At 51.3% G+C, this 27,535-nt stretch overlaps 11 protein-coding genes across 11 annotated transcripts; 7 read left to right on the top strand and 4 right to left on the bottom strand.

The window, feature by feature from the left end:
• Positions 1-319: 319 nt before the first annotated feature.
• CCOS01_16829 (uncharacterized protein) lies at positions 320-577 on the top strand (the record flags this gene model as incomplete). The annotated part of the gene is made up of 1 exon (XM_060464965.1): positions 320-577. One exon carries the CDS (start codon positions 320-322, stop codon positions 575-577), a length of 258 nt encoding a protein of 85 aa, XP_060304453.1.
• A 1,234-nt stretch (positions 578-1,811) lies between these two features.
• CCOS01_16828 (DHHC zinc finger domain-containing protein) lies at positions 1,812-3,928 on the top strand (the record flags this gene model as incomplete). The annotated part of the gene is made up of 2 exons (XM_060464964.1): positions 1,812-3,104; positions 3,155-3,928. The coding sequence occupies 2 exons, from the start codon at positions 1,812-1,814 to the stop codon at positions 3,926-3,928; spliced, it is 2,067 nt and encodes a 688-aa protein (XP_060304452.1).
• A 589-nt stretch (positions 3,929-4,517) lies between these two features.
• CCOS01_16827 (uncharacterized protein) lies at positions 4,518-5,498 on the top strand (the record flags this gene model as incomplete). The annotated part of the gene is made up of 1 exon (XM_060464963.1): positions 4,518-5,498. The coding sequence occupies one exon, from the start codon at positions 4,518-4,520 to the stop codon at positions 5,496-5,498; it is 981 nt and encodes a 326-aa protein (XP_060304451.1).
• Positions 5,499-6,273: 775 nt separating this feature from the next.
• CCOS01_16826 (uncharacterized protein) lies at positions 6,274-7,371 on the top strand (the record flags this gene model as incomplete). The annotated part of the gene is made up of 2 exons (XM_060464962.1): positions 6,274-6,440; positions 6,492-7,371. 2 exons carry the CDS (start codon positions 6,274-6,276, stop codon positions 7,369-7,371), a joined length of 1,047 nt encoding a protein of 348 aa, XP_060304450.1.
• A 284-nt stretch (positions 7,372-7,655) lies between these two features.
• On the bottom strand, positions 7,656-12,696 carry CCOS01_16825 (uncharacterized protein; the record flags this gene model as incomplete). Its single annotated transcript, XM_060464961.1, has 8 exons — positions 7,656-7,709; positions 7,796-9,918; positions 10,449-10,783; positions 10,886-11,041; positions 11,108-11,332; positions 11,396-11,528; positions 11,619-11,812; positions 11,879-12,696. The coding sequence occupies 8 exons, from the start codon at positions 12,694-12,696 to the stop codon at positions 7,656-7,658; spliced, it is 4,038 nt and encodes a 1,345-aa protein (XP_060304449.1).
• A 2,268-nt stretch (positions 12,697-14,964) lies between these two features.
• Positions 14,965-15,219, bottom strand: CCOS01_16824 (uncharacterized protein; the record flags this gene model as incomplete). The annotated part of the gene is made up of 1 exon (XM_060464960.1): positions 14,965-15,219. One exon carries the CDS (start codon positions 15,217-15,219, stop codon positions 14,965-14,967), a length of 255 nt encoding a protein of 84 aa, XP_060304448.1.
• Positions 15,220-15,423: 204 nt separating this feature from the next.
• Positions 15,424-16,632, top strand: CCOS01_16823 (uncharacterized protein; the record flags this gene model as incomplete). Its single annotated transcript, XM_060464959.1, has 1 exon — positions 15,424-16,632. The coding sequence occupies one exon, from the start codon at positions 15,424-15,426 to the stop codon at positions 16,630-16,632; it is 1,209 nt and encodes a 402-aa protein (XP_060304447.1).
• Positions 16,633-17,919: 1,287 nt separating this feature from the next.
• Positions 17,920-18,453, top strand: CCOS01_16822 (uncharacterized protein; the record flags this gene model as incomplete). The annotated part of the gene is made up of 1 exon (XM_060464958.1): positions 17,920-18,453. One exon carries the CDS (start codon positions 17,920-17,922, stop codon positions 18,451-18,453), a length of 534 nt encoding a protein of 177 aa, XP_060304446.1.
• Positions 18,454-18,678: 225 nt separating this feature from the next.
• On the bottom strand, positions 18,679-20,810 carry CCOS01_16821 (glycosyl hydrolase family 28; the record flags this gene model as incomplete). Its single annotated transcript, XM_060464957.1, has 12 exons — positions 18,679-19,008; positions 19,071-19,128; positions 19,185-19,258; positions 19,310-19,368; positions 19,516-19,716; positions 19,791-19,908; positions 19,961-19,967; positions 20,021-20,168; positions 20,224-20,239; positions 20,297-20,323; positions 20,392-20,418; positions 20,472-20,810. 12 exons carry the CDS (start codon positions 20,808-20,810, stop codon positions 18,679-18,681), a joined length of 1,404 nt encoding a protein of 467 aa, XP_060304445.1.
• Positions 20,811-21,888: 1,078 nt separating this feature from the next.
• CCOS01_16820 (uncharacterized protein) lies at positions 21,889-22,944 on the bottom strand (the record flags this gene model as incomplete). The annotated part of the gene is made up of 1 exon (XM_060464956.1): positions 21,889-22,944. One exon carries the CDS (start codon positions 22,942-22,944, stop codon positions 21,889-21,891), a length of 1,056 nt encoding a protein of 351 aa, XP_060304444.1.
• Positions 22,945-25,325: 2,381 nt separating this feature from the next.
• On the top strand, positions 25,326-27,029 carry CCOS01_16819 (FAD binding domain-containing protein; the record flags this gene model as incomplete). Its single annotated transcript, XM_060464955.1, has 3 exons — positions 25,326-25,472; positions 25,538-26,466; positions 26,531-27,029. The coding sequence occupies 3 exons, from the start codon at positions 25,326-25,328 to the stop codon at positions 27,027-27,029; spliced, it is 1,575 nt and encodes a 524-aa protein (XP_060304443.1).
• Between the last annotated feature and the right edge of the window lie 506 nt (positions 27,030-27,535).

The following is a 27,535-nucleotide window of genomic DNA, read 5'->3' as shown; positions in this document are numbered from 1 at the left end:
AGAATGGGAAGCAATGATGCTGATAGATCTACCGTCGCTCAGAAGAATGTGACTGTAGTTTCCGTCTTCGATCGCAACCATTCTAACAGGCTCATACCCACGAGGCTGGAGAATGTAGAGCGCGGTTCATCCGCAGAAACGTGCGTCGATTGTCAGAAACAGTCATATGGTGCAAACTGTCAGAAGACCCCAGATGGTCAGGGTATCCCATGTTTGAGCAGACAAGCCATAATGTACGGATAGTGAACGGGACCGCATTGGTGCTGACAATGGCGGCATAATCGCATTCTCCTACATGTTGAAGCAGTGAATTTCATGGATGAGGATCGGATTCAAGACGTCTCATTCACTGCGGTGCATGCTTGGATTGTGTGCGATTGGCCCTGTTCGTGCCGTGTCCCAAGCATTTCCCTGGCGATGCTGCTCGGACGAAAGCGTTCCGAGCGAGGACCAACCCAGCAGATTAAAGAGATCATTCCGGGAACCCTCAGCGTTGCAGCAGTTCAACGGCATTCAGCGAAAGGGCGAGACGCGTCTTAAGCCACGGAATATAAGCAAGACCAAAACAACGGTTTAGCATTCCTCACATGTCAGCGATGAGAGTGGAGGAACGGGAGGCTGAGAAACATCGCCAGTTTAGGTTCGTAGAGACTGGAGAGTAAATTAAAGGCTAGAACAACCATGGCCTGTGCGTTTTATGCTAACTGCTATCCCGTACTGGTGGTGTCCGACTGTCCGTAGGGCAAAGGCATCGAAGACGGGTACCTGAGCGAAAGACACGCTCCTTCGTCCGCCGTGCTCCCCATCTCATCACCCCGGCACTGCAGCCATCGCGGCGCCGCGTGCTGTTGGCCTGTTGCTGCTGTAGCAATTTAAAGCTGGGAGCCAGATCCGGCAATTGTAATTAAATTGGCCTGGCCTAGTTGCACCGGCGCCTGCATAAAAACGCGGCCAAAGCCGTTTCGCAGGGGGCTTGAGCGCAGGCACTATCGTGAAGAAGCCGTGATACAGGCGGAGGAATGTTAGTGATTACAGACGGCAGCTACATCCTGCACTATCTGAGCTTAACCAAATCAGGGTTCTATGCAACCTTCCACATGCACAAAGCACGGATACCCAGGTTATGCCGCCCCTTACATTGGGTCGCAGTATCCGTATGGTAAAGCCTTGCAGCGAATCCAGCCCAGCATACCCAAGAAAAACCCCCCCGTTCGACTTGCGCTGCGGTGCTCCAATCCAATCCTTCTCCGTCGCTGTTGGGCAATCCATGCCTGGACTGGGTCGCTTTCTGGTCTCGAAAAAGCAACACCAGGCACAAGACGAGACTCTGAGTCTTGTCCGACGTCTTCTTCGCTTCGCTCATTCACGGCTCGCTCGCCATCCCAACCTTCCTTTCTCCGTCTCTCTCTCCCACTCTCTCTACACGATACAATACGACAAACGATACCAACCGATTCACTCCCTCGCCTTAATACACGGGCCTTTTCCTATTCCTTTGCACGACCTCTTTTTAATACCACATTCCGACCGCAGACTTTTGCGCTTCAGCCTTTTCCAAACCTTCCACGATCCAGTCTCCGAACCTACCGAACCCTTCGTCCCGCGCGATAGTCATCACAACCTCACGTCAAAGCGCCGATTTCAAGACCGACCACCACCCTCCCCCCTGGCCGCTCTTGACAAGCTCTTCTCCCAACCTCACGATACCCTTTTATCAACACGTCAAAAAAGCGACATGTTATAGTGGAGGAAACTTGCGAACTTTCCAATATCATTGCGCCGCCGATCCGCCTGCGACATCAGCGCTCAAAATGACTTCAAAAGAACAGGCCGGTGGGCCTAGCACGCCAACCGACGATGGCGGCTTTCCGAAACCCCAATTTCCTGGACGCTCCGACCGACCAGGCCCGCCGAGTATCATCTCGTCGCGAATGACCGACATCGCGTCCGACGACGGCGGGGACGCTGTAGCCCAGACCTTGTCCGAAAATCCGCGCAGAAAATCTGGTCTGGCTTCAGAAACTGTGTCACGGCCAGGAACGGCCAAGACAGGCATGTCTGGACCCCTCGAAGGCCGGAGACGGGGTCCGCCCCCACGAATGAATTACATTACCAGTCTCAACGAGAAGAGGGGAAGCATCGGAGGCGGTAGTACCGCTGGTTCGATCAGCAGCAGACCGCCTAGCTCGACAAGTCGAAGTCATGTTCCGTCTCTTACGTCTTCAGCCTTCTTTCGTCCCATGAGTTCGCAAAAGCTGCAAGCCCAGCGTGGTGGTTCACGACCTGCGACCCGTCAGCAACCTACATTGGAGGATACCGAACCTACACCCGAACACAACCAGAGTGCCGCCGCAGCAGCAGCTGTAGCCAGTGGAGGACCAAATGCTCGGCACAGCGTCATCTCAAACCCGGTTTCGAATCCCGTTGCGCGCCTCCAGCGGCAGCTTAGCGACGACGACAACATGAGACCACCTCCGTCTCGCGGAACCGAATACACCGACCAAGGAACGTACGATCGAATCACCGCCAACACGAGCCCGACTCATGGTCACTATGCTGCCGGTAGTATGTCCGAGAGCGTCACGCCGCTGCAACGGAACCAGCGCAATAGCCGAAACCTGAGCGTCAATGTCGACAGGGGCTTCAGAGAACGAGGCAATCAACCTAGCCCTATCAAATCGCCGCGATCTTTCCGCTCAAGTTTCCTGCTGCCAGGCAGAAGTGACCAGAACAAGTCTAACCGGACTCTACCTGGCGGCGAAAAGCTTTCATCGACCGCATCCACGCCGCAGCTCAACCCCGTAGACTCTTCGAGACCCGCCGACAAGAACAACTTGAAGAAGTCCAAGACAAACCTTGGCTATGTTTTCCAGTACTTCGAAGGCAATACTGTCTTCTGCTTGGGAGGGCGATTCCAGAACACCAAGCATCGGCCAGTCAATGTAGCCACTGGGCTGTTCATCATTATTCCCGCCGTCCTATTCTTCGTCTTCTCAGCCCCTTGGATATGGCATAACATCAGTCCTGCCATCCCAATCACTTTCGGATACGTCTTCTACATTTGCATTTCCTCGTTCCTCCACGCATCCCTGTCGGACCCAGGCGTAAGTTGTGACACCCTTACTTCGGTAAAAATATAGCTAATCGCGCATAGATTTTGCCGCGAAACCTTCATGCCTTTCCACCGGCTGATTCGACAGAGGATCCTCTCCGGCTCGGGCCTCCGACCAACGACTGGACGCTAATCAAGTCAGCAGAGTCAGCCACGGCCGCCATGGAAGTTCCAGTAAAACATTGTAGAACATGTAACATTTGGCGGCCTCCTCGGGCTCATCACTGCCGACTGTGCGACAACTGCATCGAGACCCACGATCACCACTGCGTTTGGCTCAACAACTGTGTCGGAAAACGCAATTACCGATATTTCTTTGCTTTCGTCTCCTCGGCAACTTTCCTCTCTCTCTACCTCCTTGGCGCCTCTCTAGGCCAAATTCTCGTACACATGCACCGATCCGATATTTCCTTTGGTAAATCCATCGACGACTTCCGCGTTCCCTTCGCTATGGTCATCTACGGCTTTATTGCCTTCTTATACCCTGCTGCCCTCATGGGCTACCACATCTTCCTCATGGCTCGAGGCGAAACAACGAGAGAGTACATCAACTCTCACAAGTTCATCAAGGCAGAGCGGTTCCGAGCCTTCACTCAGGGCAGCATGCTCAAGAACTGGATCGTCGTCCTCTGCCGACCGAGGCCTCCTACCTACTACCAATTCAAGAAGAGGTATATTGGCGGTGATCAACGCCTCGGTGCTCTCCGGGATCAGAAGGTCGACATTCAGGGTATGGAAATGCAGAACGTCAGACCAACGACAGGGTTTCAAGGACCCGTCTCCTTGCGCAACGAAACAAGCACTACCGCGACATAATTACCCATTTCTTTGATTGTTTTCTGCGTGGCGTTGTTTAGGAGCCATCATACGTTTAAACGGATCCTGGATACCTGTAATGTATGTTTTCTATTATACCCGGCTTTACCTATCAAAGCAGGTAAACAGACATAAAACGCCGGTTCTCTCCCTTGAGGCAGGGGACGAGAGCCCGTATTATTTTCCATCGCGGCAATGCGCTACGATATCGGAGCCAGTACATAGACGTTTGGCGCAAATTACTGCGCTTGTAACAAATGCTAGTTCATACCCCGAGTTGAAAGCTTCCATATTCGCGTGACGTGTGTCTTTAGTTCCTGAATCACAGCTGCTTGCCTTTGGCAATCAACGATCAAACACGCTTCCACATCACCACTATGCTCAAACAAGCCGAGACTGTGAATCAGTAATTCGTGCAACCTTTGACAAACATATAAATAGGCTTGGTACTTTGCCATATCACCTACCTCGGAATTCCACTTACACACCGGACAACAGGAACAACAACCAACAGCATCAGTCAACAGAAAAGAAGCTCTTGAATCCTCAGAAGTTTCATATGGTCTAGGCCCAGAGCGATCAAGATACAATGGCCTACGTATTCGACGGATACTCCGAAGCCAGCTCCGGTCGGAACACACCTCGCGGCCAGCAAGGCCCTGGCTCTGGAGGGGGAGGAGGCCGTCAGCAGCGTGGCTATGGGCATGGAGATATACCCGTCGGTGGCCTACCCGGAGGGATCTACTACGGTACGGGTCGCTTTTACGAGGAGAATCTGCGTAACGAGCAGCGGCGGCGGCAAGAGCAACAGCAAGAACGAGAACAGAATCAACAGCGACACAGGCACGATCCACAATGGCAACCAGAAGAGGAAGGTGAGCAGCAGCATCAACACGATCAACAGCAGCAGCATCAGCCTCCGCGGTATCCCGCTTTTGGTGGCTTCAGCCAAGCGAACGGCTCTGGACACGATAATGATCGTGTGAGAGAGGCTTCTGCTGCTGCGAGGGCGTTCCTTGAAGCGCTGCAGAGAGAGCACTGGCGGCGGAGACAGCAGCAGGCTGATGCTAGAGGCGGCGGATTTGGTTTGGGCCCTGGTGATGGGTTTGGGGAGATGGGTGACGATGACTTTGGGCCGACTGAGGAGATTCGGTTTGAGGATTTGTTCGGGGATATCTTTGGAAGTTTCGGTGGAGGCGGTGCTGGTTCGTTCGATCCTCGTCCCGGCCCCGGCTCCGGCTCTGGACCTGAACCTGACCAGGGCCGTACCGATGGGCCTGGCGGTCAAGGTGGTGGTGGGGGAGAAGGCAATCCCGGCCCCGAACCAGCAACTTCTGGACCCGGTAGGAACGGCGGTGCCTTCCGGCCGAGCTATGGACCCCCGCCAGGTCACTACGGAGGTGGATGGTACGGGTACGGTCCCGCGTTTGGGGAAGCGGCGCGTGCTCGACGGGGAGGGGCGGGGATGACCTTTGCTGATCTCTTTGAGCTTTACCAAAGCTGGCCTGGTCCGGATAATTCGTTTGGGGATTATGACGAGTCGGGAAATATGCCTCATGCATACTTCTGATCTTTGGGGGTTTGAGGCGTTGATTGGAGTTGGGGAGTTCATGATAATTTAGGGGTACATCGAGAGTCGAGTACCAAGTAAGGCACTCGAGTAACTAGCCAAGAGTTCAATGTTACGAGAAGTACAATGATGCGAACTGACTATGTCCCGGTGTGATACCTTGTCTTTGCTGGTAATGCGGGTGATTCAATGTACAGACTGCGATCTCGATCATCTCATTCTGACCGCCGTCAAAGCGAACACCACTTTACGTAGATCACAGACACTGCATGGATCGCGTAGCTATAGAAGGGAATCGAGAGCCAAGTTCATTATTGTTAAGGGGATTTGCGGTCTTCGGATTCGGAGAGGCGCGAGGTCCACACAGCCTCCAAATGCTGTGCCCCCAACTCGGCGCAGCAGGGCGCGATCATGTCCATTTCTTTCCAACGATATGTCTTAAACATACCGTGCATGCCCACCCGGCTTACGGCCGAAGAAATTCCAGCCTGTGCAACCATCCTGCTGCCAACTTGAGAAGTCAACATCTCAAAATTGGCCTCTTCCCGCAAGCCCATTCGATCTTGCATGCTAGTGAACTTACCTAACTCGACAAGGCTGACATGAAATCTTGCTCACACACGCGTTGAGACTAGACGCTATATCCTCGATTGGGGAACTTTCAAGAGACTTAAATACGCCTTGTAATCACTCTCATCTCTTCATACTGCTTGGAATCTTGTTTTCTTCGTCCGGAGCTCGCCTACTATCCGTATCTCAGACCATAGCCCGCACTATGAGCACCCTCTCGAAGTCCCAAAGTGTCCGCGCGGGCAAGACATATGCAACTGAAAAGGATTGGCACCGTATGCAGCCTACTATTACCAAGCTCTATCGAGATGAGAATAGATCCCTGAGACAAGTTAGCGAGATCATGGAATCCCACTATCGTTTCCATGCAACGTAAGTCAACATCAAATCACAGCTATAGCTTTCTGACTGAACCTCGTCCAGAACTAAGATGTACAAGTCAAGACTGAGTACGTGGAAGCTAGACAAGAAACTTAAAGAAGCCGAAGTAATGGTGATGCTTCGACAAAAGGAGGACCGCGAAGCTGCAGGGAAGCGCTCGCAATTCTTTCTCCGAGGCCAAGAAGTCAACTGGGAACGGGTGATGCAGTATCTGAAACATAGACCCGACCTACAAGATACGTCTAGCGTCGATATTGCAAGATATCTAGATACGAGTTTAGACATCACATGCTCTACACCCTCGCCGACCTTACTCAAAAACGAAATTCCTCGTCGGATAGAACCGCATTCAGATCTGCGCCTGCTTGACAACTCCATAAGGCTTATACATTCCTACCTTGATGGAGCATTTGAAACAGGGTTGGTAGTCATCGACGGGCGTATTCTCTACGGACCAAACGGGAAACCAGCAAGGCAAAGGGTCCGGAAGTGGCACAATGACATGGCTAGCATCCACGTACTGCTGAGCAGCAAGGAAATAACTGCTGCCTTCTGCCTTCTCAACAAGCAACTTGATTTTCTGAAGCATCTTATAAGGGAACAAGACCCCGAGTTGCTTTTACTAACACTCCACGACATCTTCGACCTGGAACCCAACCTCGCGGAGTCGCTCCTTGTCTTTGTGTGTAGGATGCACCAGGCCATATTTGGCGAACATCACCCCCTCAGCTTGATCTGGGACAATCTCGTTCGCTTCACTGCAAAGGCCCGCTTACAGGCTGTCTTGAGCATGACCGCTTCCACCGCGAAGGAAATGGAGGCGAGGATGGGGGCCCAGTCTGCATACGTGGAGGCTCTGGAGTGTCTTCAGGTGGATGTGCATAAACAAACGGGCTCCAAGGATGCGTTCGGGAGTTCATGAGGTTGACATGCCTCTAAGGAGAGCTTCCACACGCTTGGGAGGGACCAACAACGTATAATGAAGAGTAGTTAGGATTCGAACCTCATCAAAAAATTTAGCAGAAGTAAATTGACTACACAACTGTGTATTTCAACGGCACTTTGAGAATGCCAAGATGCTTAGCAGATAGGTCTCTCTCGGCTAGCAGACATATCTCGTTGATCAAAACAGAGGTCTCCTTCGAAGCTATAAACTGTCGAAAGCTACTAGTGACGAGAGTACAGATTTGAGAAGAAAGAGTCTTCCTACCCTATACTTATCCCAACCGGAAACGACGCCTCTGCGGAACGAATGGAAGGCTAGAAAAAGGCAGATTCTCAGCACTTTGCGATTCGTGTGAACCCAAATCTTCGATCCTCGTAAATGCTAGTAACCCTATTCTCACCGTGAGGCCAGGGACAGACTCAAGAACTATAGCGCACGTTGCGTGCTCCAGAGGCGAGAAGCATATTGCCGTAAGTTTTCGGTCGAGGAAGGTATCTTCGTATCCGAAGTCTGGGGTGAACTTGATAACAAACTCTCCTTTTCCATCAGAGGGTTTGCGTGTTGTTGGGAGATAGAACATGTCGTCGTGCGAGGTGCCTGAACGCCGTTTGATCTTCCGATAGCAGAGGGGCCCGGTCTGAAATGACCAGCATTCGATGTGAAGATACCTGGTACATTGCATGATTGACGAATCAAGACCACTAGTCTCAAAGAAGTCGGCCCATTCAACCATGTTGCCCTGAGGCGTTTCCACCCAAACCTCTGAGTCGAAGTTTTCTGTAAGTTCCACTAACTTGGGAGGCCTCAGATGGAAGTAGCCGTAGTGACCAAACAACGTCTTCCCATTCTGGGATACCCACGACCAGCTGGGAAAACCTGCCAACCTGGCATAGTTCTTTCCTTCAGGCCGAATCTCCCATTGGAGTCCAGCGAGAAAGGCGCGTCTCGAAGCAGTGGCGTCTACTACCAGCCAGCCGGAGGCGACTATCGGGATGCCCCAGTACGAAAAGCATCCTGGATTGACTCGTGACCACTTCTTCAACACTCCAGATACAGCAGCGAGTCTGTCGCTTGAGTATGTCAGCTGGCGATCGCAGTACTTTTGAAGTATAGCCCAGATACCGTCTGGGGTATTGAGGAGAGTCCACTCGGGCCTCTCGTGGTGCTCCAGATTCCCCTGCAAAGCAAGAGGACGCGTGAGGTGTTCAAAGCACATCATATCGTGGCACTCAAACGAGACCTCATAGTTGGAAAAGTAGAGTCTTCTCCTCGACAGACACGTCTCTTGGAACGTCCACCCCCGCGTGGACCACTTTGATCGGGAGATCTGGTCTAGTTGCCACTGGTGGCTGAAATTTGTCACGATTCCTTGCTCGCCGATTGTTTTGGTGATTGGAACGTGTTGCGTTCGGCCGAGAGACAAGCCCGGCAGCCCGTAGCTCGGGTCTTTGGCGCCGATGGCGATGATGCTGAGTTCTGCGTCGCCGTAGATCTGGTCCATCCTCTCCACCTGACTCATCTTGTGAGTTGCGTCGTCTTGCCAGATGCAGTATCTGTCAATCCAGATGTAGCGGAAGCCGAGCTTGATGGTGGCCCTCATGGCGTCTTGAATGACTGGCGGAAGGTCGTCCGGCAGACACGGGTATGTGTACCTGTCTGGAGGCGCGACTCCCCAAACGTAGCTCAACGCTACGTAGCGATACCTAGTGGCTGGGTCTGTGTTGATGATTTGACGGGTCTCGCAGTCTATGAGCTTGAAGTGAGGGAGAGTCTGCCAGTCTGGGCTGGTACGACATGCATCGTGATGATTCTCGCATAGGTGTATCCACGATCGAACGAGGCCGTAGTCGATTCTCTCCTCGCGCAAGACTCTAGCTTGCATCGGAAGGTCCAGAAGAGGTCGAGTGGGCTCCAAGATAGCAGTGGATGCAAGAGAGACCAGACTTCCTGGCGCCTCTCGATGGGCGAAACGGATCCACGCTGTCAAGCCGCCACCAGCACTGGTATTGCCAAAGTACTGAGCGGATGCTGTCTTGTAGTGTGAGGGATTCATGACGAGAAGGAGAACGGAGTTGAAGTCTGGACGTTCCCCGCCATCTCCAAGCTTCGGCTTCTCAGCAAAATTGTAGAGCAGATTGGCGGGGATCGCTAACATGATCTTCTCCTTCTCGGCCATCGGATAGCGGTTGAGGTTGAAGCCGATGGAGAAGACCAAATCACAGAACGGGCAACTTGGGATTATGCCTGGGGGGTATTGACTGATCCTATCCTCTCGGGTGAGCGGTCTCCAGTCTCCAACATGCTGGATGTATTTGGTCCAGCTGGTCTTGTAACTCTGAGCCGAGCCGATGGCCGGAAGACCGTCAAAACGAGCCGGGTCGAAGACTGCCTGAAGATTTAGCTTGGTGCAGTTGCGACAGAGCCGATCATCTGAAAGTGACATTGTGATCTTGCATGAGTGACTGTTAGTGTGTTGAGGTGCAGACGTGAGGTTGGCGAGGCTCTGGAATTCTGCCTGTTCAGCTGGATGTTGGGCGTAAGCGCCCCTGTCACGACCTTGCGTCCAATTATATCCACTTCATGCAGGAGTGGCTTGGCCAGCAACGTCGCGCGAGACATCGAATCCAGCACCCATGGATCACGCAAAGACCCAACTCAGCTCACGCCAGGATGACAAGCTAAATTCGTTATGTGATCCTCGACTACGGGGGAAGCCACACGTTATCCTGTTCTGTTTGGATTGAAATAGAGCGTATCCGTATTCAGCAATTGGTCCCAATTGCCTGGCATGGGCTGTGTTCCCGCGGCAAACACCCAGTCAAGATCCAATCTCATGTCCATATCAATGCCCTCGTGGTATTCTCGCTGCTCCCCTTGTTGAACAGGAGATATGCTCTGAAAACTGCCTATGCTCTTCGACCCGGCCGGACTGTCGGTACGCGCTCGTTTCCGAGACGCCTGCTCGCTCTGCCGTAGGGCGCCGAGGCCGGACGGTAGCATGGCATTACGTGACGGACATTGACTCAGCCGGCGAGAGCGCAACTCCCACTTACGTTGCAGCATGAGAAGAAAATCCCGAGACCGCTTGGCGCACTCCCAAGTGCCTGAAAGCTCCTCCAGAGCCCGGAAGCATACGCTCAAGTGTGTCGCCGTCTCCGTGGTCCTCTTCCGTCTGCGGCGGGATATAGATGCGAAGATGAGTATGATGGCTGCAGAGAAGATGATGGCCACGCCTTGGATATGAACTCGCTTGAGGGAGTATTGGCGTTCGTAAATCAGGATCAGCTTTGCCACTGCGGCTGCTGACTCGATGCACATTTGTTGCGCGTGCATGTAGCCGGGACCTTGAGGTGGTTGTGGTTGAATGTAGCTCGACGACATCCACGGCCTATGGGCATGTATCACGTTTTGATAGTATTGCATACTGGGCACAAAAAGGTGAGCGACTGCCGCATGACGACAGGAATCAACAATGTGGATTTAAACTCACTGTAACAGAAGAACATGAGGAAGGAATGTTCCCTCTGAGTCTTCAAGATCGACTTGTATCGTACGTGGCAGGTTCTGCTTCCAAGCAAATAATATTGAAACAATCTTCTCGTTGTTGGCCTGTAATATGTCCCGCGGAATCCGAGAGTTGCCGTATCTACCAGAAGAGCATTTAGTTCCACTAAATCAGACAGAAACATTGCTATTCGGGCGATTTACTCACAGCGTGTGACCGAGAGGCGCCATGATTTCGCACAACTCTATGCGGTATAGGCTGATGACCTCAGTGTAATCCTGGATGGGTACTGGGGCGTTGTCGTTGCTAAGGCGCGAAACGTAAGGAAGCCATTGCTCGATCCGTCCATCTGATGAGTCTTCTGTTGGTTTCCCAACTGTGATATCATCCATGCTGATACGAAAAGGCCGACCTCTGTAAAATCCGAGCGTCCTTGAAAATTTGTAGAGTCAGACCACAGCCCCGACAATGTTGGCAGCGGCGCCAGAAGCTTACTGATCCATTGTGTATGCGCTCCAGAATACAGCGCGACGAAGCTCTGCTTCAGCGGGTTTAAGAACACCCTTGTTTACGTACGGTGTCATATCCTTGTGTAATGCCAAATCAAACGCGAGCCGAATCGCCATTGCTAGATCGAGAGCTGTTAGTTCCTCTTGTCTCATAGTTCACACATGTCACATGTGATAAGCTGGGGTGACTATACCACTATACAACCAACCGCGAGAGTCCCTATTCGCGCCTATCTCATGGCTACTAAGAACAATCATTGCTTGTACCGTAGAGACGGAAGGCGAGTCTAGTTCGATCTCTAAAAGAGTCTTGGCTCTTGCGGCGAAGAAATCCGGAAGAGACTTTGGGAAGGTTATAAAGCTCGGGTGATATCGTGTTTCGAAGGTAGCCCCTAACGAACACCTGCAAAAGAATTAGCATCATCAAGCAACAAAAGAGTTGAGAGGTTGAAGCAATATTTGAACTAACATTGCATTTCTAAGTGCCTCGGAATAATATGGTGTGTCTTCCTCTCGCTCGTGCCAACTATGTTTCGCTTCGTCGTAGAGAGTCCTGTCGACTACATGCTGAAAGGGGTCCTGCCATGTGAAGTAAAGGTTGATCAGATGATCTTCGAGATCTTGCGGTACCTGTTTGCCGTAGCCCATGTTGTCGAGGTGTTCTTGGCCATCGTTGCGCACGGTTCGATCCACAGCCAAAGTATCGGCTCCCACAGGTAGTTCCATCAAGCTGAAGTTAGATGTTGGTCCGAAATAGGAGATTTTTCCATTGGGACCAATTTGGAGAGACCCTAGTCTATCAGATAACTGGTTGACTAGGTCCTCTTCCGTTGTGCCTGAGCCGGCATCGTCCTCTTCATTGTCGCTCAAAGCAGCCTCTCCGGAGTACGTGCTCAACAGAGGATGGCTGGGGGTCTGGACGCTGGCGATGCCACCACCATTTGTGATGATGTTATCGGCATTTTCAGAAGGGCTCCATTCCCAGTCTGCAATCGCTCTCGTTGTTAAGTTCAACAAACCGTCTTGGACCGGTGGTGCGAGCCCGACTGTCGCGTCATTGCCTAAGTTGAAGGAAGACGGGTCGAAAGGTAGTGGAAAGCCTAGGGGAAGTTGATCTGGAGGTAGTATGGTATTGTTAGATGGGACGCAGACTGCTGATGTTTGCGGCTCTAGGGACAAAGCTGGGTCAATCGGTGGTGTTTTGTTGCGTTCTATAGCCAATTGGGTCGTCGGAAGGCCTAGAGTGTTTAGTATCCGTGTCAGACTTTTGGCCTCTTCTGAAGGCATAGGCGGGAGTTGTAGCCCATTCTGATTGATAAACTGGCAAAGGTGGTCGACCCTACTCGACAGCAATTCGACAGCGACGCGCAGTGATAGTCTAGCGTTTGTAAGCCTTGACCAAAACGCTCGAAATCAAGAGACTGCAAAGAGAATCTAACTTGCGCTTGTCCTCTCCAGCTTGGTAACGGCACTCTCGGTGCTTAGTCCTGCAGTTGGAGCATGAAGGAGTTGCACCGTCACACTATTGAAAATTTGTTACTTGGATGCCACAGATTCTAGTCTGAAGCCATCGTCGTGATATCGAAGCTGGAGGATGGAAACTTGAGAACAAGGCTGGGGAAGGCAGCGCATACCTTGATCTTGCTTTCCCGACAGGAAATGCATGCCGTAGTGACATGCCTCCTCTTGGCGTCAGACTTCGATGATTGGGGCATACTGCCTTGCTCCTCTGGAATATGTGTTCCGGAATCTGTATTGAAGGTGTGGAGGTTGATGAAGTTTGGCTGGGGTAAATTCGAGAGATGACGGGGCGGTGGACACTCTTTGGCCGCACCGAGGCCCACTAGCAGAAGGACGTTCTTTCACAGCATGAACCCCAGTGTGCTAGCTACCTGGCCCATGTGGCTTTGTAAGTTGCTTCGGCCGTGTTCGTACCGGTAGCGCTGACCGCGGGGCGCGTAGGCGCCAGGTCCAGATGTACAGGGGACTTGCTGGTCGCTAAAGTGACTATGTTGTACCAAATGAATGTGCGCTAAAGTTCACTCCAAATGTGGTCAACAACACACCGGACGGTCGTGATACTATTCGATGAGCTTTTCATTGGGATAGACGAAGACTGTCAGATGTACTCCAATGCTTGGGTGCTTGCAGCGAAGATTATCAATCGTACCTGGGAGCAACAGACCATTCTCATTAAAGTCTCGTTGCAAACATGGGCTCTGCGTAGGTATCCGAATTATGGATCAAGAGCATCTCAAGCACACATTCGCAACCACAGACTACTGGCCACTTGGACATGAATCAAGGATCTACGACTTTAGAATTACACTTCGTGTATCTAAATCGATGACCGAAACACGTAGTAACGCTACTCACCTAGGCAAAGCGCTATTGAGGCAGTACTAAGTCAGCTCGCACAATCCGGCATACCGAGTCGTCCATCCTCATTCTAATGAATCGTAGCAATAGAGTAACGACAGCTGGCCCGTGCTAAACCTTAATCTTATTCAAAGTATACGAAAGAAGGCCGGTGTCTTGCCTCTAGACATGAAGTACTGGCGTGTCCGAAAGAGCCGACCCGCGGGACTCCCCGAGTCACTCCTCTTCAGATTTTCGACATGACGGGGATCTCGGTTTCTGAGACGGCTCCCCAGCGCAAGTATTGCCAGAAAATAGCTAACATAGAGCCGTTATGGTTCAGCTTCTCCTCCGATTGGCACCTTGTGAACTGAGATTGAATCTGGGGTTGCTATATGATGAATTGCTTGCTCTCATCGCGGCAAGGCGTTCGTGACAAGCCCTTGCTCTATGACCCAGAACCTTCTCGAGACGGCATGATGGAAAAATTCCCTTACTCTCAAAGCCCGACTACCATAGGTCAAGAGTCCCATTATCAAGCCTCCCAGTACGCGTATTGCACGTGCTCAAAGGGACCCAAACGCCACTGGCACGTTTGAGGCGTTAAGGGAGCTCGAGCACGTACTCTGATAGAAAGACTAATGAGCAAATTACTGAAAAAGAACGCCTTACTCGAAGAAGAAGTTGCATCCAGTCCAATGAAAGGCCTTTCTTCATCCTTAGATCTTTGCTAGTAGTGAAGCCACAACGTAGAGCAGCCTTAAATTCTCGGTACCGTGCCGAAATGATTCCAGACAAACTTAGCGATGAAATCTGATAACTCAAAATCTGGTCCGAGGAGATATCGTGCTGTTGATTAAAGTCAATCTCCTTAGTCAGAAATGTAGCGACACCCAAGTGAGTTTAGATTCGACGAGGGACCGGGCGGCACCAGGTTTCCCCAAATCAAGTGCTTCATCCTTATGATCACTTCTCAAGGCGTTACTACTGGATTATGATGAGTAATGACATGATGAAAGCTTAGTCGGAATTATAGTCCGGAGAGGATCTAGAATCTGAGCCGCACTAAGATCTCATAGGACGTTCGGAAACTGGTTTCCGAAGTCCCCACCTACCTTGGCCCCAGACGTCAGGTACACCCGGAGACAATTATCATGCAACAAAGTCCGATTTCTACGTTCGTCGCCGAATATCAACTCATAAGTCAAGATGTTTCCCCAGGCGATCAACTGGAGGGGGAGAGATTCTGTGACGGCGAGCATCTCCGTATGGGGCCGGTTCTCGGCGGACCCATCCGGAGCTCAATCGGGCAATTCTGACCGGTAAAGGAGTGCCCGATTCCCAGCTTGACCTCGTCAGACAATGCCCTATTCGGACTCCTGCCAGTGTGCGAATCGAAGTGATGGAGAGGACTAGAAACCCGCGTTTCCGCATAGGCTGTGGTTGGATCATCTTTACTACGGACTTCCAACGTCAGAACTAAGTCTCGATTCTCTACCGAATGTGGAGAGCGCCAGCCTACTACACGGTCCTTCCAGCTTAAATACCCCGCGCTTCTCCCTTCACGAGCGGCAGAACATGAGGTAATGTTACAACATACCTTACTCTATAAGGTTCCATTATCTCTCCACTAACGCCTCAAATAAGTACTCCAAGATGGCTATCAAGAACGGACCAGCGAACGGCAGTCACTCTCCCAGTATGGGCTCCCCTCGCCTCTTCTCAAAATCGGAAACGACAGCAGTGGAACGATTTGCAACCACCTGCTCCCAACGAGCCTCTCCAGAGGATTACCCGCTCGCCGCATCCATCGAAAAGAACATACCGATCTACGACCTCCCTGAATATTCAACCTTGAGCGACCCAGAACGCACAGAGCTGCAAGACGAATGGTACCGCGTACTGATCTCTGGCCCAGGCGTCTTTGTCACAAAGGGCCTTTTCCGTGACAAAGCGCTGATTCAATCAGCAAACGCGGCTTTCGCATCAATCATCGAGGACGAGAAGAAATCAGGAACCGCAAAAGGTGACCATTTTGCCAGCGCTGGCAAAAACGACCGCATCTGGAACTCGTTCAGCAAACACGGCCTCAAGGACCCGGCGTCCTTTGTAGACTACTATTCGAATCCATACCTCGGCCTCATCTCGAGCGCGTGGCTCGGACATGGCTACAGAATCACAGCGCAGGTCAACAACACCAAGCCCGGTGCCTCGCCGCAGGTCTGCCACCGCGACTACCATGTTGGCTTCCAGACGGCAGAAGCAGCCGCGCAGATCCCACGGGCGATGCAGATCGCCAGCCAGCTCTTGACGCTGCAGGGCGCCGTCGCCCACTCCGAGGTGCCTCTGGAAAGCGGTCCCACGCGGCTGCTGCCGTTCAGCCAGACGTTTGAAGCCGGCTACGTCTCGTATCGTCGCCCCGAGTTTAACGACTACTTTTTGAACAATTACGTCGCTTTGCCGCTCGAGGTGGGAGATGGGCTCTTCTTCAACCCGGCGCTCTTCCACGCGGCTGGCAAGAACGAGTCGAGCGATGTGTACAGAATGGCGAATTTGTTGCAGATCAGCAGCCCCTTTGGAAAGCCGATGGAGTCCGTGGATGCCATACCACTAGTGGAAAAGAGCTGGGATCACTTGCTCAAGCTATACGAAAACGAAGGGCTGAGTGCCAGGGTCAAGTCTTTCATCGCGGCCGTGGCAGAGGGATATCCGTTCCCTACGAACTTGGACAACAACCCGCCAAGGAATGAGGGTATGGCGCCAGAATCAGAGCAGGACAATGTCATACAGAGTTTGGTCGAAAAGCGAAGCAGAACCGAAGCGGTAGAAGCGCTGCAGGCATTTGTCAAGAGATCGTCAGCATAAGCATATACGCATACCTTGCCTGTAGGACAAGCATCTACTCAAGGTATTTATTGCAAGTTTTTGACATGCCCATTGCCAAGACCAAGTGAACCAAGTGTACATCGATGGGATTCAAGTCTAGATATAAGTTCACTGCTGGCTTTTCCCTCCTCGGAATAATCGCATCAGTGATGATAGAATCTTGAGTATTGCCTATTTGCTCAACTCCAGCGCCTATCGCATCTACGTTGATCGACAACCCCCACATCTACGTTGGATCGGGATTGCTTATGCACGTCAGCGAAAGCGCATAAGGCCTGTTCGTAGCACAATGAAGACAAGCGCATAGGGATACATGTGGTAACGAAGATCGATTGGCACCGGTTGATGCCGCCGCCATGGTTTATCAGCCTTGAAACTTGCGTCCAAAATAGACACAACTGTTAGCCGTCCTCCCCACGTCTGCCTGGACCGTTGCCGCTTTGCCGATGACAAAATGCCATAGCAATCGTTGTTCCTGGTATTTGTCTCTCTGATTAAGCTCTATTCTAAATAGCTTTGAGATGTGACGTTGCTTCCTGTTACTTCTTGGTCTACTGCGACTTTCGTGTTCCAGCTTTGTCCACGTAGGTTCCATGTCCAGTCCGCGCGCCATGCGTGTCTTTCGTTAAACGGGATTTTGTGGGATTCAAAATACCATCATCAATTGGGCCACCCCGAACACGGATCAACCAGTCGGAACCGGGCCCTGAACAGCCATCGGTCCCATTCCTCAGCTGTCGTCGGGCAACTAGCGTCGACGGACACGGGGAAGAGCAACGCTAAGAGTGACATCACATGTGAGACCTCCATTCCTTCTACTGCCGATACGAGGTTTTGCGCACGGGGAAGTTGGGGGGTCACACAGGCACACACTGACCGCTTGAATGCTTCTTACGGGATCTGCACCGCTGAGTGGTGATCTTCCATGCCCGCGCCTCTCGTGGCGTGCCAATGTCACGATGTTTGATAGCTTTCCAACGTTCCTAGGGAGAAGCTTTCTTGTATTTATTGAGACACGAGTCCCCACCTCTTTGCAGGGTCTGAATCAGTCCCTCACCGCGCAAACGATTCACCATAACGTAGCTAGAAATACCATCATCTCCCCGCAAGCATCTCCAAATCCTGTCACACATTCCACAAGTTTGGGTGTCCCATCAAAAAGACAAACCTTCCCATAACGACTTCGAGCCAGATCTCTCATCACAAAGAAAGAAACAAAGTATCATCTTCTGACCCGTATCTCATCAAACTTTCAAGCACCCCAAGATGTATGTCAGCAATTTCATCACCGCCTTCTCTGCTCTCATCGCCGGTGCCTCTGCCGCAACCCTTCCCCTCCGATGGACCGGCATCTCAAATAACGCCGCGACCGCCGAGCGTCGACAGGCCGACGGCAGCGCCACTTATCCCACGACCCCAGGAAACATCACCTGGGCCGCACAAAACTACATTTGGGGCTGCTCACCAGGTGGCTGCAGTGCCCGCTTCAACGTTAGCGCTCCAGCGGGCTACAGCGCCGGCGCGCCCGGCTTCAACGTTGTCTGCAGCCCCATCTACATCCAGCAGGGCTGGGTCCCCTGCCTGAACCCGGACAACAGCCCCCTCGGCGGGGATTCGCAAGTCTTTACGATTTGGACGGCCGGCGCGGACCGTGAGCGCATGTACCTTGGCGTCGAGCACATTTACAAGCGCCAGGAAGATGGGCTCACCTGGAATGCCACTGCCGGAACCGACATCCTGCCTGTCCAGAACATGAGCATCACGTTCCCTGTTAACACTGTTGTAGTTCTTGAGTGTTGAGTAGTTGCGAATTCGCAGCAATGGCCAGTAAGGTCTTCAACTTGCACGGGCATGCATTCAGCAAGGAGTTCGGTTTATGGACATTTCATTCATGTAATTATTTGATGTACATCTTGATGCTTAATTCTTCGTTTGAGCACCGCATCTCTGCCTATGAGGCTATCTCGCAGATAAGGGTCCCAGAATCGTCCTACCGGTTTAAGCCACCCTCACCCAATGTATCATCTACCACGGCTTCTCGTTAATCGGAGCTAGAGGAGTCTGGCACCTTGCCGCCAGAGCGGCTTTTGCCTCGTCACTGTCGATGCTCACACAGGGAGTGTCGATACCTCCATCTACGCCATCGCAGATGATAACAGGTTCCCCACCACAAGGCGACGTGACGTTGAAGTTCTTGAACTTGATGTTGTGGCATACAGCGTCGGGGTTCGTGGAGCACGTCAGCTTTGCGACTGCGTTGCCGTAGATGCCGCTGGTGTAGCCGGTGAAATTCTCGAAGAGAACGTTGGAGACATTCATGCCGGACGGGTATTGCTCGCAGGTAGTTTCGTTGATCTGCCGGAAGTCAGTCAGCTGGACCAAAGGTCTTTCTCATACCACGATCGTTGCAAACCCACGTTGAAGTAGCATGAGTCAAGAATGACTCCGTAGTCCATCCGAGCAACCCAGAAGTTCCTTCAATCATTGTCAGAGATGCGTGGCCAAGAATGTCGAGACGGAGAAATACTCACTTGTAGGTGATGTTATCGACGAAACCGTATCCCACGTTAGGGCCAGCCCAGGTCTTGATGCGGGCACCAGAGTACTAATGCCTCGTTAGAAGAAGTTAAAACCAGAATCGTTGGATCAGACTCACATCTCCGTTCAACATCCAAACGTTCTCAATGTGAACGTCCTTGACGTATGACATTTCCCCTGCGTATTGTCCCAAGGAACCGATTGACTGAGTCAAGTTAGCAAGATTACAGCATGAGGAAGGCCGTGCAAGTATATACCTGGCCGTGGGTACCTATAATGATGTTAGCCTGCTGTTGATATACAACCAGGGGTTATACCGCATACCGTTGCAGTACATGGTGTTCACGTAAAGATTGGTGTTGTTGGACTTCGGGGAAAAGCAGTCGTCGTCAATGTTAACCCAGACACGCTCAATCTTTACGTCCTGAACATCCAAAGAGTCGAAGAAGTCAGTGTTCTTGGGGATGATGCTGCCGTTGTTGGTGATAGCAGTGGCAATGACATCTCTGTACTCAATGTTGCTCGCTGGCACATAGGTGATTAGCCCGAATTTCACGGTCTGGGGAAAGCAGACAGCGGCTGCCGTGAGTCTGACTTACATCCGACGACGAAGTTGGTCCAGCAGGGAGAGTCCTTCATGTGGATTCCCTCAACTTCCAGATTCGTGGTGTTTTCCACATAGAAAAGGATGGGCCGGAGGTATTTGTTGTCGGGGTTCTGGGCTGTTAGTTGCTTGTCGTTCATGGAAGCGGACCATGGTGTGTCATACCAGAATCCTGAAGGTGATCAGCATGATATCCTCAAGACAGTCTGAAGAGTCAATACTTACGATCCGATGCCGGAGTTAAACTCGTTCCACCAGCGTTGGCTATGCAGAGTGTTAGACATGAGCGAAAGCTTCGGCTGTTGGTCTACGAACCCTTGTCCGTTGATGACTCCATCACCGTAGATCTTGATGTCCTTGCCACCCCATTTCCCTACATAAGACTATGAGCAGAGCCTCTAAGTATGCACATTACCGGGCTTTCTTACAGAACATGATCGATTTCTGTCATGTCGCATCAGCAGGGGTTCATGGCTGTATGAGATCGGACCTGGGACTTACTTGGAAGGGATGCGTGAACGCATTTGTCTGAAGTTAAGTGTCAGCAACGCCGCGTCTCTTCTGTTTCTGCGGGTGGCTCTTTTCGTATAACATACTTGCCAGTATTTCACATCATCGGTGAACTAGACCACTGTGTCAGATCATCTTCGACAACCTTTGCGATGCTAGATCTCACCTTGATCTCGCCCTCCAGCCGAACATGAATGTCATTGAGAAAAGTCAAGTCGAGGGCTTTTGCGATCACAAACGTCTGGTTTTTGGGTAGATACAAGGTCCCACCATTGTTGGCCTCTAGAAGACCCTTCTTGAGCTCCTCAGACACATCGTCCGTGGCGTTCCGGGAAGCACGGATCGTGAAGGTCTTGCGTCCACACCCTTGGGATGGGGGCGTGTAAGGATGCTTGTCACGGAACTCTTCCAGAGATCTGGGTACACCCGCCGGCAGTTCGATCCCGTAGGAAGAGACCACGCCGGCTACGGCTCCGAGCAGGGCCAGTGATCGCGAGAAACGCATGTTGAAGAGGAAGGGGAAAGGCCAGAGGATGGATGCGATGCAACGATACTAGCCCGATCTCACCTTCATGTGAGATGCTCCGAAGACAGGAACTGGAGGGCAGGCTGCACCATCTTTAAGGCTTATAAGCGATCAGCAAACTTGCTCCCGGAAGGACGTAGTCCAAGTGGGGACAACGAAGGTATTCCCACTTCTCTGGTCTTCTCTTCAAAGTTCGGGCGAGTATCACATCAGACGGAGTGACGGAGCACTCCCCCTGGACACGGAAAAGTCACATAGACTCATTGGACACTGCAGGCCTAAAATGACCAGGCACGGCAACTTTAATCGTAGTCGAACTCGGAAATAAAGATTACCTAGGGGATGAGGAACCCCGCGCGCGCATCGGAAAAGAGTCGAACAAAAACCCCCGGCCTTCGAACGCACTTCATAAAGTATTAACCGCGAAGCGGTCTGGCATTCAAGATGGCGGAAGATCGCGTGGGGAAGCGTTGGGGGGTGAGTCTTGGGATCTTGGGGGATGTGCGGGGGAGACCCTGGGAAATGTTGTAGTGCAGGGCTCGGCACAGGCCTATTGGTGGGAAATTCCTTGGCCTAGCCAGCGACCTCGGAAAAAGGCACCGCGCCGTTGGTAGCTAAGCAGTCTGATATTGTGCGGCCATCGGCGCTGGGAGTTGAACCGGCCGGAGATCCATCTCGTTGGTACCGAGGTGAACGGATGCGGAGGGGGCGGTGATGCTACGGAGGTAAGAATTACGCTGACGCTTGCGGGGGCTTGGATCACATGCATACTGTATACAGGAAAGCAGCCGCAATACATTTATGCTAAGGTACAAAATCTTGTAAAACACACAGGTGTGTGATATTGCTGAGATAGTTCAGGGCTATTTGCGGTGTAACGTGTTGAAGAAAACGTGGGAGAAGACAATTCTTATCACAACGATTGTGGCAGAACTTGCGCTTTGATTCATTCAACAGTAGTGTTCATACTTCATCAATCTGGCAGAGCCTGCCCCGAACGCTGCTTGGTGCACTCTGTTCCAATATTTTCCAGCATTGTGGATGTTATCCACATTTCCTACGATTTCTCATACGCCTCATAGATACCTTTTGCCGGCCTGGGGCAGAGTCTACTTCTAGTAGGACGGCCCCAGGAGCGCTGCAAATGTGATCGCCATCTCGGATCGTTATCCGTCGTCCCTTTCCCAAGATTCCTCCAGCTCGTCAATATTACCATGCGAGCTTTGGATGATGGATTGGTCCAGAATTCGAAGGAGTAGTCCATCCAGCAACGCTCACAGCTGAATATCTTCCCGTTGTTTTCGGCAACAACTCTTGGAGGCTTCTGCCCATATTCCCAAATACTGCCTTGCTCTGTCGTATTTGTGGTGGACCCAAGTGAAACATCATGACAGCTGCCGGTATTCAAAACCTCTTTCAGGTCGCCGGCTGTCCAAGTTCGGTGATTATGAGGGCAACACCCGCTGAGGTACCAGAACCTGTCGTCCTTTCCCAGGAACTTTCCCCTAGGTTTGGTATGGCGCGTACCTCTTTGCAACTGAACGATGTCCCGAGTCTTGAGGTACAGAGAACCATTGATGATTCGGCATTCGGTCCGCCGTTGTATCCAGAAGTTCGGAATTCTATAGAACTCCTTGGATACAGGCAATGTTTTCGCAACGGACCCTGACGGCCGCAGGCGCTGGGATCTCAGAAGCCCTGCAACCATGTTAAATCGCAGTTTCCACGGCAAAAAGTTTGACCACATCTTGGCACCGATGTAGAGGTGATCCTCGGGAAGTGAAACTCTGGGAACAGCGCACGGTCGTGGGTTGGACGAGTGAGACTCAACGACATCACAATGGTGTCCTGGCTTCGGCGGGACGGATGATGAGGGCGAGTGAAAGGTTTCACAGTCTTTGCATGCGACAAAAAGAGGTTTCGCATACACGCCGTCGCATTCGAGTAGTCGTAAAAGTCGATGTTGAGCCTCCTTGTCCAGAGTCATGGGCCGATGTCCGACTTTGTTTCGTATCATATGATTGAGGAGCGGAAGTATCGCCTGGGATTCAACTGGGAGAAGCCTCTGGATGTGTAACAAAATTTCGGCAGGCAAGATGTCCAAGAAACTCATTGCGGGAGGTCAGGCTGTGCAACTGGGTACCTGTTGAATTGGAAAGAAAGGAGAAGAAGATGTAAAGACCAAGCAAGAGTGTCGATAATATTTCAGAGACGGCATGAAATATTGTTTGTTCTGCGGTTGGAGTCGGGTGAGGTTATACTCAGACGTTATTGGGTGCCTAGACAGACGTTGGGCGCGGAGCTAGGGTCTATGACAAGTTGTCCAAATGGGTCTAATATTTTGAGTCATCCTCGCCACTTTCAAATTTCGGCGGTCATCCACCACATCATGAGTACCTGCTTAGTAGTGTAACTAGCACTTCAATCCTAAAATATGACCAGCAGTTGGAATAAATTGTCGCGTCACTGCCCGCGTACGTGCGCTTCATGTTTATTGCCGACTTCTCAGTCATCGGCGGCATCGGTGGTACGGCGATTATTAGGGTACGTCGTGTCATGACCGTTGGTTCACAACAAGTTTCGATAAGCTTGCCCTACCGTTGGCACAACCACCGCACCTAGCAATAGTGTACCGTGGTTATAAAGATAACGCTTCTTCACAGGGAGCGATGATATATGACACTTCTCTTACCGACTGATTCTTGTCTCGTCGCCATGGCCTGGGCCTTGTCCCTCAATCCCGTAGCATGTGGACAGCCCTTCGTTCGGAAGTTGGATACTCCTTTGAATTGAGTGGCTGTGATACATCCATGCTGGAGACATACAATATTGAACTCCGGTCAAAATTTACAGGAGAAGGATCGAGGACTTGAAAATCATTAAGTCTAAGAAGACTCAAAATTCATGATGGCGTACTCTTCTTCGCTACACACGACCTATCGTTTACAACTTATGTCTTGCACCAATTGAATCCTAAATGCGCTTGAAGACACGAGAGAACACTAAACCATAAGAATAGAAACATAAATGATTGAAACATTAGGCACGATCCAAAATGTAGTGACCGCTTTGGGGAAACAACTAATATGAGTAGAAAATTGATGTCTTCAACTTGATCAAGTGATACACAAATTCCCTTGGCTTTTACTACGAATATCACCTTCTTTCTTTTTTACAGTATCGAAACTTATACCATAATCATCTAGTAGTATAACCGGCTAGATATATTGTTCAGTTTGGCAGATGCATGTAGAAGCAGCCAAAAATCCCCTTTGGTCCAAAACTTCGCAGTAACTCGGCATTTGACTAGGTTGTTGAATAATGAACAACTATTCTTACAATTTGACAGCCGAGGCTTTAAAAAGCTCAAAGATTTGGAAGATCAAGAACGAAATCTATTGGGTCTCGCTCTTGCAAGCACATCACCACTTGCCTGGATGTTTGGATTTCTCCAGTGCTAGTGATATGCCCTGTACGCAGAGCGCCACGTACTACCTTGGTGTGACTTGGGGCAAGGTCTCCATCTTCGGGCGCTGTGCCCCAAACTTTCACCTGGGATTCAAGACACATGAACTGTCTTCCCCGGACGTTTAGCCCGTTTTAGGTCAGCAAGGGCCTTATTGCAACATTGTTGCAGGGGCCGATGAGATGCAATCCCACCGGCTTCAAGCTTATTGTACCTACTCTAAAGACGCAACAACACGCTTTCTAATATTTCACAGATCTTTCAGGTGACGCCAGACCCAAGGCCTCAAGTTTCTGTGACCTGACATGGCTGGTATGGGAGTAGACTTTGGCCTAGATGCAAATGAGCAATATCACGTAAAATGATAACCAACATCCAATGTCTGAGAAACCAGCAGACCAACAGCGAGTCAAGAACTGTCGGGTAGTGGATTCCGTACCTGGCCGCTATATGCATTTGCAGGCTTCGCCTGCTGAAGGATTCACAGAGAATTTTCTTCAATTCGCTGCACTGGACTCATTCTAAGGACCACCTTTGCTCGTTTGTTATGTGTTCTTCAGAATCGGGCCTTCCGAGCGCGTAAGAGAGACGAAGTGCCAAGAACGAATCCCAAAGATGAACGGCTCGGTCGTCCATTCTCACAAAATCCAACATCTGCGCGCTGTTTGCTTGGTCCAGCGACAGTATATGTGATCGGGTATTGCTCTCGTGTCAATGTCAGACGGCCATCGCTTAATGCTGACCGCCGTAACCCGATCATACCTTGTCCTGCAACTCCATCACTCCGCATAGTGATATCGGACCATTAACCCAACACTGAAAATGCTCGCCGTCCTTGGCAGCACATAATTACAGCATAACACTGTTTGTAGATATTTTAAAAACGAGCAATCGCCAGCGATAGTTGACCTTCAACGCCTCGAGTTCTTACACCTTGGGCTTCACAACATATCCATGTCCGCCCAAGATCACTAAGATCTTGCAGTATCACAAGCATCGTGGAGCAACTAGCAACTACTAATCTCACCATGCCCATGACTTACGCCGGCATGTGCGCGGGGCTCTTGGCCGCTTCGACGTTGTTCCTTCCCGGCATCTGCTTTGCGGCAAACGACAGGATTCCCGATTCAGTAACGATTTGGTCCGCGGAGACACCACGCACCGGTATTCCACCTGTATGCTATTCCCTTGCAGAAACGGAATGCTATCATTTGCGGCCGCTAATATATCGCCATGACAGTGTGATGCTCTCATCGCCGCAGGCTTGGCAGATCGTCTGCTTCTCGCAACCGAAGCAGGCTACGAGGCGCGGATCTCGACATACTGGTCTGTCAGTGCTCGTCTACGGCCGTGGTGTCTTGTCCAGCCACGGGATACCACCGAAGTATCCAAGACTCTGACTACACTGTTGGAGGCTGGATCAGGTGCCGGAGACTGGCACATTGCGGTCTGTGGAGGAGGCCACAACCACTGGGCAGGCACTAACAACATTGCTAACGGTGTGACAATCGACTTGGTCTACCTTAACCAGACCTCTTACGACCCGGAGACTAATCTTGCCTCTGTTGGCCCCGGAGACCACTGGAAGGATGTGTATGCCAAGCTTCTCAAGAGCAATGTTACTGTGACCGGTGGCCGCGATGGAGGCGTGGGTGTCGGTGGCTTTCTTCTGGGAGGCGGCAACTCTTATTACACCGGCCGCATGGGTTTCGGAGCAGACTCTGTGCGAAACTACGAGGTCGTGCTTGCCGATGGCAGCGTCCTCGATGCCAACAAGGAAACCAACCCTGACCTCTTCAAAGCTCTCAAGGGTGGCAGTAGCAACTTTGGAATCGTAACAAGATTCGATCTCGAGGCACTACCGGCAAAAGATCTCTACACGGGTATCCACATGATGACCAAGGATAACTCCGATGCCGTCGTCAGTGCTGTCGTCGACTTCACCAACCACGATCAGAGTTTGGCTGACGACGCACTGGTTGTTGTCTACACCCACAACACTGCTTTGGGCGACGATATACTCATTGCTGCTTCTCGCATCAACACCCAGGGTAATTCGAACACCACATCGTTCGCGAAGATCAACCAGATTCCCGCCATCAGCAGCACAATGACTCATCGGAGCATGGCTGATTTGGCATTGAACTCCCAGACTCCTGCCGGCTCTAGGTTCGTAGCGTCTCGTTGCCCCTTACACTTTGAAAGTAATACCTGGATTGACCTTACGGTATAGATCTGTGTGGTTTACATTAACGTTCAAGAACGAAGAAGCAATCCTGAAGAAGGCTGTCGAGGCTCACCAGGACTTCGTCGACGCTATGAAGGTTGCTGTCGGGGCAGATCAGTTCACCACCCAGATGGTCTTCCAACCACTGCCTGCCTACTTCGCAGCCATTGGTACCGAGAATGGTGGTAATGTCCTCGGTCTTGATGGGGAGAAGGAGAATGCAATTCTCTGGCTTGGTCTCGTTACCATCAATACCGAAGCTCAGGAAGCTGTTGCTCGAGCACGTATGGCCTCAGCGTCTGCCCAAATCGCAGACTATGCTATTTCTGTCGATGGAAACGTCAATTGGCGTTACCTGAACTACGCTGACCCAAGCCAAGATCCGATCAAGACGTATGGCTCTGCTAATGTGGACTTCATCCGCGAGGTTGCAGCCAAGTATGATCCTGAAGGGAAGTTCCAGACGCGAATCCCAGGAGGCTTCAAGATTTCACGCGTGGGTTGATGTTGGATGGCTCAGATGGCTCTGGTGGGAGATTCGAGCTGCTCGAAATCTTGGTAGTATTGAGATAACGCTAGAGCGCGCTCATCGATAGCCAGCTTTTAAAAAATGAAATCATCGGCTAAGGTAATGCCTTTTTCCGGAGAGATAATGTTGTCAGATGTACAAAGCTGGAAATTCTTGTTTGTCAGTGAAAAAAAGTGCCGCATCTTTCCATTCCTCACAGCTCAAAGGCCTCTGTAGGGTTGTGTTGAGATGCGGTGAAACTTTCCATGTAAGGTAAGTAAGTAAACCATGAATGCTCCGACCACCGGTTGCCGGATCCCGGTATCCACCAGTTCCCTCGCTTCTATTCCGGCAGACAAGCGGCTTTGGAGCCGGTGCCAAGCCCCGCCCCTCGTATCCACATCGCGGGGCCGGGAGTCCTGCACCTGGATGTAATCAGTCTCTTGTAATTGGCTAGTTCTGACAAACAACATCCCTCGAAATGCGTCAGAGTGTACGTATAC

This window comes from Colletotrichum costaricense, assembly GCF_030867565.1.
Source record: "Colletotrichum costaricense strain IMI 309622 chromosome Unknown Scaffold_34.1, whole genome shotgun sequence".
NCBI lineage: Eukaryota > Fungi > Ascomycota > Sordariomycetes > Glomerellales > Glomerellaceae > Colletotrichum > Colletotrichum costaricense.
This window is presented reverse-complemented; position numbering and strand designations above follow the sequence as displayed.